The sequence below is a fragment of the Sarcophilus harrisii genome, chromosome 2 (assembly GCF_902635505.1).
Source record: "Sarcophilus harrisii chromosome 2, mSarHar1.11, whole genome shotgun sequence".
Taxonomy (NCBI): Eukaryota; Metazoa; Chordata; class Mammalia; order Dasyuromorphia; family Dasyuridae; genus Sarcophilus; species Sarcophilus harrisii.
This window is the reverse complement of record NC_045427.1, coordinates 32,738,086-32,754,260: the sequence shown is the minus strand read 5'-3', so window position 1 is coordinate 32,754,260 and position 16,175 is coordinate 32,738,086. Positions and strand designations below refer to the sequence as shown.

The 16,175-nt window shown below is 39.1% G+C and overlaps 1 protein-coding gene and 1 gene segment (V, D, J or C); one reads left to right on the top strand and one right to left on the bottom strand.

Moving 5' to 3' along the window:
* LOC100935631 overlaps window positions 1-16,175 on the top strand; it is an 824,790-nt gene that overhangs the window by 497,131 nt on the left and 311,484 nt on the right.
* LOC100918773 (zinc finger protein 420-like) lies at window positions 1,307-13,057 on the bottom strand. 4 transcript variants are annotated; one of them, XM_031957142.1, is made up of 5 exons: window positions 11,982-13,057; window positions 11,714-11,791; window positions 6,680-6,806; window positions 5,880-5,975; window positions 1,307-4,490 (listed from the first exon to the last, which is right to left on the bottom strand). In XM_031957142.1, the coding sequence occupies exons 1-5, from the start codon at window positions 12,090-12,092 to the stop codon at window positions 2,947-2,949; spliced, it is 1,956 nt and encodes a 651-aa protein (XP_031813002.1). In that variant the 5' UTR covers window positions 12,093-13,057; the 3' UTR covers window positions 1,307-2,946. The 4 variants fall into 4 exon arrangements, with proteins under 4 accessions (XP_031813002.1, XP_031813003.1, XP_031813001.1 ...); XM_031957143.1 differs by having other exon boundaries at window positions 12,032-13,056; XM_031957141.1 differs by lacking the exon at window positions 11,982-13,057 and having other exon boundaries at window positions 11,714-11,959.

The window sequence follows — 16,175 nt, the reverse complement described above, 5'->3', positions numbered from 1 at the left end:
GCAAGGAGGTAATTAAGAATTGAAATTCTCTGATATCTCAAGTGAACTGTGGATTTTTAATGTAATGTATCACAACTACAAGATTTGAAGAGTTATGGGAGAAATAAAAATTAGGAGGGTTTAGCAAAGTTTATGTGATTCGTTTTATAAAAGATTTTAGCAGGACTGTCTAAGAATCTATAAGTGATGTGAACCAGAGAAGCCACCAAGTTGAAGAGAAGCCCTTTTTGGAACTATTTTGAGAACAAGACTTTTTCCAGAATGTCCAAGACAAGCTATTTCCACAGAACCAGACAGCTATATGAGACATCTGGAATCCAAGAGAAAATGAGCTGATAAAATGGACATTGAAAATGAGTTACTATGATGGAATGCTACAGTGCTTTAAGAAATGATGATTAGGTTGGTTTTAGAAAAATATGGAAGGCCTTCATAAAATAATAAAGAATGAAATGAGATGAACCCAGAGGATAATGGGCATAGTAACAATAATGTTTGAATAAAAAAAAAAAAAAACTTTTCTGAGTATTATATCCAAATCAATTACCAAGGATCTATGAAAAAAGACACTATCATTTGGAACTATGGTCAAAAAGTTATCAAACTGTGCATACCCTTTAATCCAGTAGTGTTTCTACTGGGCTTATATCCCAAAGAGATACTAAAGAAGGGAAAGGGACCTGTATGTGCCAAAATGTTTGTGGCAGCCCTGTTTGTAGTGGCCAGAAGCTGGAAAATGAATGGATGCCCATCAATTGGAGAATGGTTGAGTAAATTGTGGTATATGAATGTTATGGAATATTATTGTTCTGTAAGGAATGACCAGCAGGATGAATACAGAGAGAATTGGCGAGACTTGCATGAACTGATGCTGAGTGAAATGAGCAGAACCAGGAAATCATTATATAGTTCAACAACGATACTGTATGAGGATGTATTCTGATGGAAGTGGATTTCTTTGACAAAGAGAAGATCTAACTCAGTTTCAATTGATCAAGGATGAACAGAAGCAGCTACAGCCAAAGAAAGAACACTAGGAAATGAATGTAAACTGCTTGCATTTTTGTTCTACTTCCTGGGTTATTTATACCTTCTAAATCCAATTCTCCCTGAGCAACAAGAGAACTGTTTGTTTCTGCACACATATATTGTATCCAAGATCTACTGTAATCTACTTAACATGTATAGGACCGCTTGCCATCTGGGGGAAGGGGTGGAGGGAGAGAGGGGAAAAATCGGAACAGAAGTGAGTGCAAGGGATAATGCTGTAAAAAATTACCCTGGCATGGGTTCTGTCAATAAAAAGTTATTTAAAAAAAAAAAAGAAAAAAGATGCTATCTAGCTCCAGAGAAAGAAAAGATAGAAGTATGCACAGTATTTTAACATATATGTAACACATGTATTTGTATGGGAGTATATGTATAATGGCCTTCTCTAGTGCAAAGTGGGGAAGAAGAGAGGAAAGGAAAGAGTTTGGAACTTAAAAAAAAAAAAAAAAAGAGCAGATTACTGGGATATGTGAAGATTTACCATTAGTTAATGTCAATCGTTATTCTATTACTTTGGCTTTTTTTATTTATGTTTGCTTAGTTTTCTTAATTGCCTTGTGACATGTAAATTTCCCTTTTCAATTCAGTCCATGGCTTTAGTAATCCTGTTATGATTAATCAGTTTTGTTATCCTTTCTCAATTACTAATTACTGTGTTAAAGACTATTTTGCACTTTTGCTTGAAAGATTTCTGTTGATATATTCTATTGTTGATAATGATTATTAAAGATCTCATAGGATTAGCTTATAGATAGGTCAACTATGAGATTTCTCTCTCTCTCTCTGATCAATAGGGAAATTGAGAAGATTTAATTGATCCTGCATTATTTTCTTATCGATCCCATTTTCAACTTATTGCTTTTGTCCTACAAGTACTGAAATCTGGTTCTCTCTCTCTCCAAACTTAGTTCAGAATCCAAGGGTCTCATAATAGGTTAAATTTAGAAATCTAGCTCTCCTGCTAAGCTATTCTTGCCTCAAGGAATTAAATGACCTTTGGAGTCAGGTATCATATCCATACCACCTAGCTACACTTCAATGATATGTGGTCTGCTTTATGTCTGTACCACTATCTTGCACCTGGGCTTGAAAAATATGCACTCCTGAGAGTGCCAATTGGGAGAGGATGGAGGTGGGATTATTACTAGTTCCCATTTCTAACTTTCCAATCAATCCTATTGTTCCCCATGCCTCAGATGTTATTTTTAATTCCAAGATGTCACCTACCCTGTTCTGTACTTCTCAAAATTTATAAAAGAGGAAGTATCCTTTTGCTTCTAAGTCTTTGGTATAAATGGAGGCAAACCACTGACCCATGTATTGACAGGCAGCATGACCTTTTTAATAAATATTCTAAGCTTGGGAATTGCCTCAGTTTACCTTGTTAGATTTCACCCTTGGGAGATGTGAGGCTTTCCCACAATCCTTACATTTCTGAGAAATCTCTCCAGTATGAATTCTGTGATGGATATAAAGTAATGTCCTCAGTGTAAAGGCGTTTATACCCTCCAGTACGACTTCTTTGATGCACCATAAGCTTTAAGTTGTAGAAGTAAGCTCTCCCATACTCCTTACATTCATAAAGAATCTCTCCAGGATGAATTCTCTGATGGACACTGCAATGGAACTTCTGAGGACCTTCCCACATTTACATTTTTAAGGTTTCTTTGTAGTGTGAATACTGTGATGCACAGAAATGTCTTAAGCCTAAAAGCCATCCCACGTTGACTACATTCATAAGGCTTTTCCCCAGTATAAATTCTCTGATGCATATTAAGAGTTGATTCCTCTTGAAGGTCTTCCCACATTCACTACATACAGTGCTCTTCAGTGTGAATTCTTTGATGACAAATGAGTGCTAAGATGTAGTGGAAAGTCTGGCCACACTTCTTATATTCATGAGGTGTCTCTCCCAGTATGAATTTTCTGATGCGCATTAAGAGTTGACTTCCTATTGAAGGCCTTACCACATATACTACATTTGTAAGGTTTCTCTCCAGTATGAATAATATGATGCATAGAAAGCTGTGTCTTAAGCCTGAAAGCCTTTCCACATTCCCCACATTCATAAGGCTTCTCTTCCGTGTGAATTCCTTGATGGCGAATAAGTGCCGCCTTGTAGTGGAAAGTCTTCCCACACTCCTTACATTCATAAAGTGTCTCTCCAGTATGAATTTTCTGGTGCACAATAAGATAAGACTTGCTACTGAAGGCCTTCCCACATACATTACATTCATAAGGTTTCTCTCCAGTATGAATCATATAATGAATAGAAAGCTGTGCCTTAAGCCTGAAAGTCCTCCCACATTTTCCACATTCATAAGGCTTCTCTTCTGTGTGAATTACTTGATGGCGAATAAGTGTTGAGTTGCAGTGAAAAGCCTTCCCACACTCCTTACATTCATGAGGTTTCTCTCCAGTATGAATTCTCTGGTGCATGGTAAGAGATGACTTGCTAGTGAAGGTCTTCCCACAAGTATTACATTCATAAGGTTTCTCTCCAGTGTGAATACTATGATGCACAAAAAGCTGTGTTTTAAGTCTGAAGGCCATCCCACATTCCCTACATTCATAAGGTTTCTCCCCAGTATGAATTCTCTGATGTTTAATATAATCCGAATTCCGATTGAAGACCTTGCCACACTCCTTACAGTCAACAAAAATCTTTCCAGTATGAATTCTCTCGTGCAGAGTAAGTTGTGTCTTAATCCTGAAGGCCTTCCCACACATACTACAGTTATAAGGTTTCTCTCCAGTATGAATTCTCTGATGTTGCATAAGATCTGAATTGCGCAGGAAAGCCTTCCCACATTCCTTACATCCATAAGGTTTCTCTCCAGTATGAATTCTCTGATGCATATTAAGTTGTGCCTTACTCCTGAAGGGCTTCCCACATTCACTACATGCATAAGGTTTCTCTCCAGTATGAATTCTCTGATGCTCAGTAAAATATGTCTTAGTCCTAAAGGCCTTCCCACATTCAGCACATTCATAAGGTCTCACTCCAGTGTGAATGCTCTGGTGTTCAATAATCTGGGACCTGTTCCTGAAAGCTTTTCCACATTCACTACATTTATAAGGTTTCTCTTCAGTGTGAATTCTTTGATGTTGAATAAATGCTGACTTTTCATGGATGGCCTTCCCATACTCCCTATATTCACAAGGTGTCTCTGCATGCATTTTCTGATGCATAATAAGATATGACTTGCTACTGTAGGCCTCCCCACATATACTACATTCATAAGGTTTCTCTCCAGTATGAATTCTTTGATGTTTCATATAATCTGAGTTCCGATAGAAGGTCTTCCCACATTCACTGCATTCATAAAGAATCATCCCAGTGTGAATTCTCTGATGCACAGTAAGTTGTGTCTTAATACTGAAGGCCTTCCCACAGACAACACATTCATAAGGTTTCTCTTCAGGAAATTCTTTACTCCCTGAAAGGAAGAATAAAGAGCTGATTAAGTTGCCTTTTCCCCTCTTTCCCAAGGGTCCTACTTGCTCAAGGTTTTAGGACTATACTTTTCTCTTCCCGCTTGCGAGACTACTCTCACTGGTCTCTCACTAAGAATTACAGTTTATCTTACGTGAAGGCATAGTGACTCAAAGTTAACATATGAATGAAGTGACTTGGGATCAAATATGTGGAAAGATGAATCAGCCATTACTCTGCTATAAATTCTTGACATTTGGGTGGCATTCAGAAAATGACAGATGAATTTGAGAACTTGCAAATATGTCCATATTATTATCTGAGGTAAAAACTGAACATAAGAAAAATAGAGAATCGATGAATTTAGCATAAGGAGGAAAGATAGAAACATAAACTAAATAGAATAAAGAAGAAATATGACCAAAAAAAAGGTCATATTAGACAATCACTGCCATAAACTTCTATAAATCCAACATATCTATATTGTAAGGAATTCAAATTTGTAAAAGTAAGATCTAATTCCAAAAGATGAATAATCAAGACATAGTTATTTTTCAGAAAAGAAATTACTAATAATTATCTAACAAATTACTCAAACTCTGATAATCAAGTAATTAAAACTGAAAACCACTTAGAGGTCTCACCAAATAGCAATCATATTAGCAAAGATAATTTAAAATAACAAATTTTGGCACTTATGGTTGAAAGATACTTAGGAAGCTACTTTTACGATTTTTCTATAAAGCATCCAAGCAATTTAAGCTAGAGCTAAAATATCTGTTCATGTGCTTTCATCTAATGGTTCTTGAAATCTGAAAATGGTTCATCTAACATGTTCCTGAAAGCAAAGAAAGATCTCTCAAAAAACATTCACCACAGCTTTCTGGGAAATAACCAAATGTGGAAAACCAAAAGGTCCAATGACAGGATTATATCCTGTCACACGAACATGTTATTGTGCCTTTATGGAGATAATTTCAAAGAATTAAAAAAAAAGATGTTGGCATAAAATGGAACTCTAAAAGGAAGGTAAATTAGGTTACAATTAAATATTTTAAAAAGAAAGAGCAGCAAAGCAATATTATCATAAAACAACACAGAAGAAAATATTACAAGGAGAAATAAAATGATGGAAGTGAGGCAGGGGAATGCCTACTTGTGATCACCTTCAATGAATAGAAGAGGAGATATTATTCTTGTACTAAGGCAACAACATTCTTTAAAAGTGAAGGTACATATGAATAAAGGCATACATAAAAAATTAACATCTTGAGTTAAAATATTGTTTTAAAATCATAGCTCTTTTTCTATATTTTACAAGAGCTTCAATCTAAAATGGCCAATAGGGCAGTATTTTGCTAATGACCCATCTCCTCAGGTTTTATATAGTCACCTGGACAGCTACTTCTTAGAATATCTGGCTCCGGCATCCAAGATTCATTCTTTCTTTCCAATTGGTAGATCACATCTGGTTTGGAAACTGCAAATCCTGTTCATTGAAAAGCAAAAAGTGTTAGGGATAATCATCTCAGAATTTCATCATGGAACAGATAAATGAACTCTATCACAACTCTTAGTAGAAAGGTGAGGAAACAAGGGTGCAGAATGTGTCTTATAACACCAAGGGTACTATCTATGTTAGCTAATTTTGTGCGAGATTTTTTTTTCAATCAAGAAGGGCTCAATGGGCTGATTGAAAAGTGTATTAGGGTTTATTTTTAAGTATGAGAGGGGGCAGAGAGAAAAATGACATTTTTTTAAAAAGCACCCTTATAAACTTAAAAAGAAAATTCAAAACATGTTCAGGTTCCCTTTGGGGAGGGGGGGAGAAAGTAGACATGCTAGGATGACTCCAAGGATAGGACTTGGGACCACTGAAGGTTATACTATGGGATAATTGGTTACAGAATAGGACTTAATATTCAATTTAAAATAACACAGAGAACAAGATACATGCTCAAGGATAATAAAAAATCAGTTTCCACATTTATGAAACAAAGACCCTTTTCTTGGAAACAGCATAAGTACCCATCTCTTGGCTAGAAAAGGATTAGGAACACTTTATTTTTGTACACTAAAACACTAAAGAGTAACTTAAAATCTTGAAAGTCTGCATAGTATATGTATGTATGTATGTATGTATCTATATCTATACCTATATCTCAAGATTGTAAAGGGGTTAAGTATTCTTACCCAAAGAGACCAAGTTCATATAGTTCTCCAGCATCACATCCCGGTACAATTCCTTCTGAGTTGAGTTCAAATGTTCCCACTCTTCCCAAGTGAATTCCACTGACACATCCTGGAATGTCACTGATTTCTGAAACAACAAAAATAGTTGTGCTTACCTCTATAAAGCTGTTATAACGTTCAAATGGACACTCCTAATAGAGACTGTTTCATTTATTTATCTGTAACCCAGTACAGTACCTGATGCATAGCTGGCACTTTAAGAATTCCCTCCTTGAAGGCAGAAGCTATTTTTGCCTTCCTTTGTATCTTCAGCACTAAGCATAGTGTCTGTCACATGGGTGCTGAAATAGTGTTTACTATTGGTAATAGATCCAATGACAATTAAGTTTAAATATGTGCTTTTTTTCAAATGTGTACTCAGGACCCTTAGTGTAATTCTCTGAGCTGAAGCTGTAGTAGGCCCATTCCTTTTCTACTTACTGAAGTAAAACAATGATTAACTGAAGATCATTGTCATGTGGCCCTAAGTCTTCTCTTCCACAATTAATCTCCATAGTTCCTTCAATCAGTCAGCCTGATCTCTTCAGCACAAAGGCTGCCTCTCCTCATCCTGATCACTTCCTCACTGTGCTTCTTGAAATGCGGTTCTCTAAAATGAACATAATTATGTTCAATGCTTCTGGAACCAAAGGTGAGCATAAGGGACTTTCACCTCCTATCTGTAAAACTATAGTTTATATAGTTTTACTATATAGATAGTAAAAATATAGATTTACTATACTTATTTTATTATTAGTTATATTATCTATTATTATATTATTATTACATTATATGTTATAATAATATATTATTAAATAATATACCATATTTACTATATAGATAACAAAAAATATATTTTTTCTTTCAAACAACCACACTCCTCTATCCCTCCTCCTCTTTCAAATTCTAGCCTTTCTGTTCTTCCTCCCCTAATAGTAATATCCCTTGCAAAAGACACTGTCCCTGGTAGCAACCCAGTATCTAAGTGGGTCCCAGTAAGGAACAAGCTGACCCTGTAGAATTATCTTGTACAGCCGGAGCTATCCTGTACTGATGCTCACTGTTACCTTATACAATCTTGGGGTGAAGCTACAGAGGCCATCTTGTATAAGCAGAATGTCCATGACCAAAAATTGATTTACTAATGCACACAATTAGCAAAGTTACTTTACCTTATTTTGAGGCCTTTCTCATAAAAGATCCCATCTTTCTCCTTATTAATTTTGAGTTCATTAGGAACTTTGCCCAAGCATTATAATAAAACTTTGCCCCTTGACTGGAAAAAAGTATTTATTACCATTACATGTCTGGCACTACTGCAGTACCTCTCTCAGCCTACCCTATAGCCAAAAATGCCCTGGAGGTGTGGAGGGCATCCCCCAACCTCTCTTCTTCCTATGTCCTCTCAATTTTACACACATACACAAAGTCACTATCCTTTAGTAGAAGACATTGGGCAGAACTGCTAAAAAAAAATGCTGAGGGGGTACCAGGAGAAAAGCTACAAATGAAGGTTGTGAACATTTTTCTCTTCCAGACTACCTTGAACTTACAAGTACATATCATTTAGGGATTATCAACATTTACTACAAACTTTTTTTTTAAGCAAAAAACTATCACCTTTAGTTTCCTTGAAGATGAAAAAAACATTCTTTTTAACCTTCTCTTACTGGAAAATAATGTATGATCTAAGAGATTCCTTTACATCAGTCACTGTACATCAGGTCACTTTGAAATGTTTTCCCCATACACTTTGATCTATCCTTCAAATTTACAGGAAAATCCAGCTATGGAACATTAGCGCTTTCTTCTTCCTGATCTGTCTTGTTTGCTAAGCTATATGTGTGAAGAAGATTTAACTGAAGAACTCTTACTGAATTGTTTTAACATGAGCTAATGGAAGAAAACCAGAAATCAGGAAATTTCTTTTGTGCCCCGTAGAAAGTCCTTTAGTTTCCCCTTTTAGAAAATGAGGGTGGCTTGCCCTGACTTACTTTATCAAATAATTCTGAGGATCAAAAGTCATTTGTAAAAGTTCTCCAATTTCCAATTCTCTGCCACTGCAAAAAGAGATTTGGGAGAGTCAAGATGGCAGAGAAAAGTCAAGATACTTGCCTGAACTCTCCCAAATTCCCCTCCAAACAATTTAAAATCATACCTCCAGGTGGTATTACCCACAAAAAGTTGGGATGAAATCAGTTTCCAGCCCAAGATAATTTAGCATTGCAGGAAAGCTGTTTCACTCTGTGCATAGCACAGAGGCAATGTCTGGGCAAGGCACTGGGAGGCTATTAGTCCCCAGAACAAAATAGAAATCAGGGCTCATGACCCTGGGCAGCAGGCCACCCCTGACCCTAACATAAGGAACTTGGGACAGTGCCCTCTCTAGCCCAGGAGCAAAGTTCAATTTTAAAAGTCAAGCCCTAACCATAGAAAGCCACTACAACAACAGGAAAGATTAAAACAGAGAGAAACCTGAGGAGTGACAAAACTCCTACATGCAAAGAGAAATATGAATTAAAAAGAATTTCTGGAAGAGCTCAAAAAGGGTATCTTTCATCCATCTTTCTCCTTGTAGGCAATTGTTAAAAATGTTACTAATTATAACATAAAATAGCCAAATAGTGCTTGGTTTTCCTCTTCATTTTGTTATAAATACGAGATGCAAAAAAATTTTTTTTGTAATCAGATTCTAACAAAATGATAGAAGGATCTCTGTGAGTCAATTGGTGCGAATCCCTAAAATTTCTTATATTCTGAGTAAAGCCTGAAAGACTTCAAAAACATGAAATCAAGAGGGGGAGAGGTACAAAGAGAAAGAAGGAATGAAAGAAGGGAGAAGACATTTACTTATCAAAAAATTTTCTTCTAAACATTTACAACATTTCAGTGAATTTGTCATATAACTAATAAACTAAAAATTAGAAAAAGAATGAATTAAAAGTCCCCAAATTGAAAACTGAAACAGAAATCCTGAAAAATCAGTGGGGAGATTTAAAGTAAAAAATAAAAGCCAATGAACTAATAAAAAAACTCAAGAGCTGATTTAATGAAAAACTAATAAATTAAACAAGTGACTAATTTGATTTTTTTAGAGATAGAAAACTCAATTAGCAATATAAAGAATGAGAAGGGACAATGTATCACCAATGAAGTCATTACTAGGAGCTATTTTGTGCTATAATATGACAATAAAACTGACAATTTAAGTGAAATGTAAGAATTTTTACAAAAAATATAAATTGCCCAGATTAACAAATGAGGAAATAAAATACTTAAAAAAAAAAAAAAAAAAGCAAATTGAATAGTTCATAAGTGAGCTAGCTGAGAAGATGGATTTTCAAGTGAATTCTGCCAAACTTTTAAAGGATAATTAATTGCAATAATATATTAAAAATAAAAAAGGGTAAAGGCTCCAATCAAGTTTATTATAACATATAATTTTGATTACAAAATCAGAGAGAACAAAACTGGAAAAAGAAAGCAACAAAACAAGTTTCTGAATGAATATTAAGGCAAAAATTTTAAAGAAAATTTTAATAGGACATTGCAGTAATATGTATCACAAAGATCATATATTACAACCAAGCTGTATTTATACTAGTAATATAGCACTGATTTATTATTAGGAAAATTATAAGGATATTTGACTATGTCAGTAACAAAAACAACAAAAGTCCCTTAACTTCTACAACTGGAGAGATTACAAGAGAAATGAGTATACACTGGAACTCCTACACCAAGCACAACGACGCTCCTGATCCAGACAGAAGCTTGAATATTTTATAGTTACAGAAATAAGGAGGATGGGGGAGGAGCGGAGGTCTCATGGGAGAAATAGAGGGCAACCCCCTCCCAAACGGTAATCAGAGGGGAGGAGCAATGAAGGAAAAAAGCAGGGCGGTACTTTTTAAAAGTAGGATGGCAAAAGCACATTCTAGGAAGCTGGCTGCTCTTCTCCAGGGGTCCCAGCTGCACACCCTGGCTGTGCCTGTCTTGTAGTTGCTTCCCCCTTCAAGGACGCACTGAGAGTCCAGCTAACGGCGCAAACAAAAAGTAGGCGAGCTGGAGGTGGAGGTGTGTATTCCTCTTGGACTCATTCAGGGCTTTCGCATACGAGAAGACAGGTTAAATTAGCTTCAGGGCTACAAACAAAACACCTCTAACTGCTAAAGACACCAGAATACACAAGGATAAAAAGGTGGCAAAGTAACTTCTATCAAACAAAACAAAAACCAAGGGCAGGCATCACCCGTGATGGGGAGAAACCAGAAACCTTCCCAATAAGATGGGGGAGAAGGGGTGGCCTTTATCAAGACTTTAACTCAACACTTAGAAATCCTGTCTACTGAAATAAGACAAGAATGGCACAAAACTATCACACTTTGTGATGATACGAAGATATGCTTAGGAGAACCCTAAAAATAAATAAAGAACCAGTCAAGCCAATGAAGAACTTTATAAATCAAGGTTGCAGGATAAAATAACCCCACGCAATCATCAGCATTTCTCTATACCAACTCGCAAGATCCAGCAGTGAGAGAAAGAAAAGGAATCCACTGGAAACCCTGCAGAGACGTTATATCTGGGGGTCTCACCAGCCTCCCCCAGGAACCACTTGCCTGTAATCGCCCCCTCCCCCCCAACACTAAACACCTGGGGAAATGGGAATTGCTCGTGACAAGCAAAGCCCACCTAACAAAGATGACAGTGCAGGCGGGAGTCAAAGCTCGCCATAGCAGGACCGTCCCAACCCAACTCCCAGAGAGTTCTTTAGAGACCAAAAAAAAAAACAAAAACCGAGGGATCGAGAGCACCCGCAGAGCCGAGGCCAGAGAAGGAACGCAGCCCGGCAGTTTCGGGAGCACGGGGACTCGGGGACCAGAGGAACCCCAGCTTTGGGGGAGAGGGCTCACTTTGACAAAGCCCCTGGGAGCTGGGGCAGGGGAGGCTCGGCACGGGACCTCTCGGGATCCTGCCGCGGCCGTCGCTCACCTGGCCGGGCCTGGCAGCGACTGCGGGGGCCATCGTCTCCTTCTGGGGGCGCAGCAGGGGCCGCGGGAGGCGCAGATCCTGGGGAGGAAGAGAGGCCCATGAGAACTCCCTGGTCACTGAGGGGAACCCGGGGCGGGGCCACCGGCTGGGACAAAGCAGGAGAGCAGGAAGAGAGTGCCGCGGGGCCCGCTGCGGCAGGAAGGGGGGGGGGGGGGCGGAAGGAGGAGAGAAGCGCATGTGGCCTCAGGCCCAAGGACCAGACTCGCACCACGCAAGAAGAACGGAGATCTGGGCGGCAGGAGCAGCGCGGGGCCGTACCAACGCGGCTCTGAGCGACGGTGTTTGCAGACTTCGCCCTCGGGACCACTCCTTTGCCCATGCGCGGCCTCCGTAATCCCGGACAGGGCTTCTTTAGTTCCTAGCGGGGCCCCGCCCACTGGGTGTGCTCCGGCCCCGGCGCAGGCCTTCTGTTGTCACGCTTTCGGATCCCGCTCACCCCGTCCCGGATCGGTCAGGAGGAAGAAGAGGAAACGAGCAACAAACGTGAGAAAGTTTAAAAAAGAGTGACGGCGGAGGGGACGCAAAGGGAATGCTCATTCTCTTTTAAAAATGCTCTCCGGGTGAACTAGGTCTTCTGGGAATCGTAGTCCCGAGGCTTCGGCGGCTTCTGCGCTTGCCTGGAACGTGGTCCTGCCCTGCCCTGCCCCTTCCTGGCTTGGAGCCCCGCCCCCTCCGCTTCTCGCGATATCTCCAGCGTGGTCTCCCCAAGACCAATTAAAAGTCCCTCATCTTGGGTCTCCCAACTTGGGGGGAGGCCTGGGCTTCTCCAAACCGAATCTGACCGTAGCTTCCTGTTTACTCCGGCGTCCAAAAAGCGGCAACCCCGGAGCCCTGCTGAAATGCCATTGCGGGCCCCAGGCCTCCCCAAAGAAATGCGGACGCGGAGGGAAGCGTGTCTCGGGGCGAGTCAGCCCGTAGCTGTCTGTGGACGCCCGGGGTCTTGCTCCTTTCCCCGGAGGAGTTGGAGGGGGAGGGGGGGCCGGAGGACCCGGAAGTGCGGGCGGGAAAGGGCAAGAGGGCGCCCGCTGAGCGCTGGGAGTCCAGGGACAGCCCGAGGTTGCTGTTTCTGGAAAGCTCTTCGGGGCAGGAAGGGAGGCGAAGCCGAGGGCCGCCGCCTGGCGTCCAGGGCATGAGGACTTCCGGGCAGGAGAGGATGCGCAGCCGTACTGCCCAGGAACCCGAACCGGGAGAGGGCGGGGCTTCGGGGCGGACTGACTGGGGGATGGGGAGAGCACACGCTGAGGGCTTGGGGGCCGGACAAGTCCCTCGCAGGAATTGTCTCACTGGGTTTCCGAGCCCGGGGGAGCGGGACTGTGCCCATCCTGTTTTACCCAAGGGGAAACTAAGGTGATGGGACAAGGGTCACCCAGCCAGCGCGTACCTCCAGCTGGGCTTGAATCCGGGTCTCCCACATCCCCTACTGCCCGCGTTCTACCTCTTTGCTCTGCAAGAACTGACAGCGCGCGTTGCTGAGCCACTTCCTGGGATACAGGAGTGCTCGAGGGCAGAAGGAGATAAATAACAGCAGAAGCAAATTTCCCGGTTTTCTGAAACGAGAAGAGAACCAGAAAACTCTCCGTGCAGGGTTGTTATTGCTCACTCGCGTCCAAGTCTTTGTGACCCCGTTTGGGATTTTCTTGTTAAAGATACTAGAGGGGTTTGCCATTTCCTTCAACACCGCATCTTACAGAGGAGGAAACTGAGGCAAAAAGAATCAAGGGTTTTCCCAAGGTCATACAGCAAATACCTGAAGCTGTACTTGAACTTGGGCACTCTTATTTGCTGCACCACCAGCTGCCCACTGAGCTTGTTTTCATTTCTGGCAAAATTCTGAGTTGCATTTTTCAGTCTTATTGATGTATCTGTTTTTATATTGTGTTTTTCTTTCCAAATATATCCTTCTCCCTCCTTTATTCATTCAAAGAATCATTCTTTATGGCAAAACAAATAGAGATAAAAACCAATCCCAACTAATCTAAAGCATTTATGGACTCAAGTGTCAATTATGTTCCACAAACATAAGCCACCACGTGTGCAAAGGGGAAGAAGAAGAATCTAGAAAGTAGGGAGTATTTTCTTCCTTTACTCTTCTGAAATATTACTCTACAAAACAAAGAAGTAAGGGTTTATTACCTATTATAATACCGATTTCTTGAAGAGAAAATAGCACCACACAACACAAAATGTAGTCAGATTTACAAAATGCATTATATTAAATGTATTTTATATCAATCTCATAATTTTACTATGGTTTTTTATTTTTGATAAAATGAACAAATTATTAAAATATGTTATCAGTCTTTGTAATATTCTCTTCTCTAAAATATAATGTTCTATGGGAGCAGGTTTCTTGGGGGGCTTCTAGGGGCACCCTTTGTTTCAGTTCAGTGTAACCACCCCAATGCAGTCAGGAGTTAAAATCCAAATCCTTTATTGTGTCCTTCAAAGTCTTGAGTTTCAGCCCCCAGCTCCCTCCGAATGTGTTCAGCCAGCACAAAGGTGGAATATGGAATGAATCTGTCTCGGCCTCCGAGAGTGGCCTTATGTGTCTGGCCCTGAGAGGTTCTTGCTTAAATGCTGTACACTTGAGTATACACCAATCATTATATCACTGGGAAACCATTATTTGTTGTAGGATTAAATCAATTCTAAACTAGATTTAGACATTGTCTCTTCAATTCCACTTAGGACCTTGTTTCAAGTTCTGGCCCATAACATCTCCTTGTTGGATCAGATCAATCATACTGAACCATGCTAAATTAGATAATTATTGTCTCTATCAATTCCACTATCTTAGTACCTTATAAGAATCTTAACAAGTCTTCATAAACACTTCTAACATTCTTTTCTAGTCATAGACTATCACATAAGTGAAAATAATGGAATAAAAGAGTTTACTTACCATTTATATATTAAATATGTATTTCTTTATTGTTTTTCTAAGTCAGGAAAAGTTTTTTCAAAAGAATTCTGAGGTCTTTCATCTGCTAAAAGATTTATTAAAAAAAAAAGCAAAAATATGTGATTACTTTGCTATCAAGTGATTCTTAGAATTAATTAATCCCTTTTCCTTCTCTCCATTTGTTTTTAAACAGTGATTAATGTAAGGTTTTTTATTCCACTACAAGCTTCTCCTAATGTAATTTTTTGTAATTGGCATATTTGATGCCTGGGGAAAAAATTCACTGTCTTTTACTCTAAAAACATAGGCAGTGCAATGTGTTGTATGAATGAGAAAAATTATATTTCAAAAAATTTTTTTATTATTTCTTTTTTTTTGAAAAATATTTTTTTATTATAGCTTTTTATTTACAAGTTATATGCATGGGTAATTTTTACAGCATTGACAATTGCCAAACCTTTTGTTCCAATTTTTCCCCTCATTCCCCTCATTCCCTCCCCCCTCCCCCCCCCATGGCAGGTTGACCAATACATGTTAAATATGTTAAAGCATATATGTTGTAACAGTTATTTTGCTGTACAAAAAGACTGCAGGTGGACAAAAATATAGGGATTGGGAATTCAATGTAATGGTTCTTAATCATCTCCCAGAGTTCTTTCGCTGGGTGTAGCTGGTTCAATTCATTACTGCTCTATTGGAACTGATTTGGTTCATCTCATTACTGAAGATGGCCACATCCATCAGAATTGATCATCATATAGTATTGTTGTTGAAGTATATAATGATCTTCTGGTCCTGCTCATTTCACTCAGCACAAAAATTTTTTTTAAGAATAAAACTTCATAAGTTTAGATAAATTTTAATTGTTATGAATGAAAAGTACTGAAATTATGATTTTGATGTCTAAAAATATGTTAAATTTATATATATCTTTGCTAATATTTGAAAATATATTTTAATATCAAATAATAGGATAAAAGGATTTGTAACTTGATATTGTTGGGCTCTGCTCCCCTCCCTCACCTTCCTTACCACTAAGACTGGAAATTGAGTCTTACATATCATTGTGACACAGTAAAGGATAGAAAAGAAAAACAATGATCCAGGTGCCCACCACTCTGACTCCATCCTTATCCAAAACTATCCTGGAATAAAATTATGTTATCTCAATTCCTGCCTAACTCCTTGTTAAAAGTCCCTCTCAATCCAAGAATGGTTTTACTCACTTCTCTGACAGGAACTGAGCCATGATCCAAGCTGATCATGTAAATGCTAAGTTGACTCCTCTCTGAAGTAAAGACAACAGCTGTGAAATGTTAGACTAATTGCCTTCTCAATTTCTATATCCTGATTATAAATGCTAATTAGCTAAGAACCATTTAAAAGTTCCCTGTTTCTGTTGCTGAGGGTCGAATGATTTTTGGACATGAGTCCCATTTGATTGGCTAGTCTAAACTCTCCACATTAAAATAATTAAAAACCAATCTCTGTTTTGCTTCA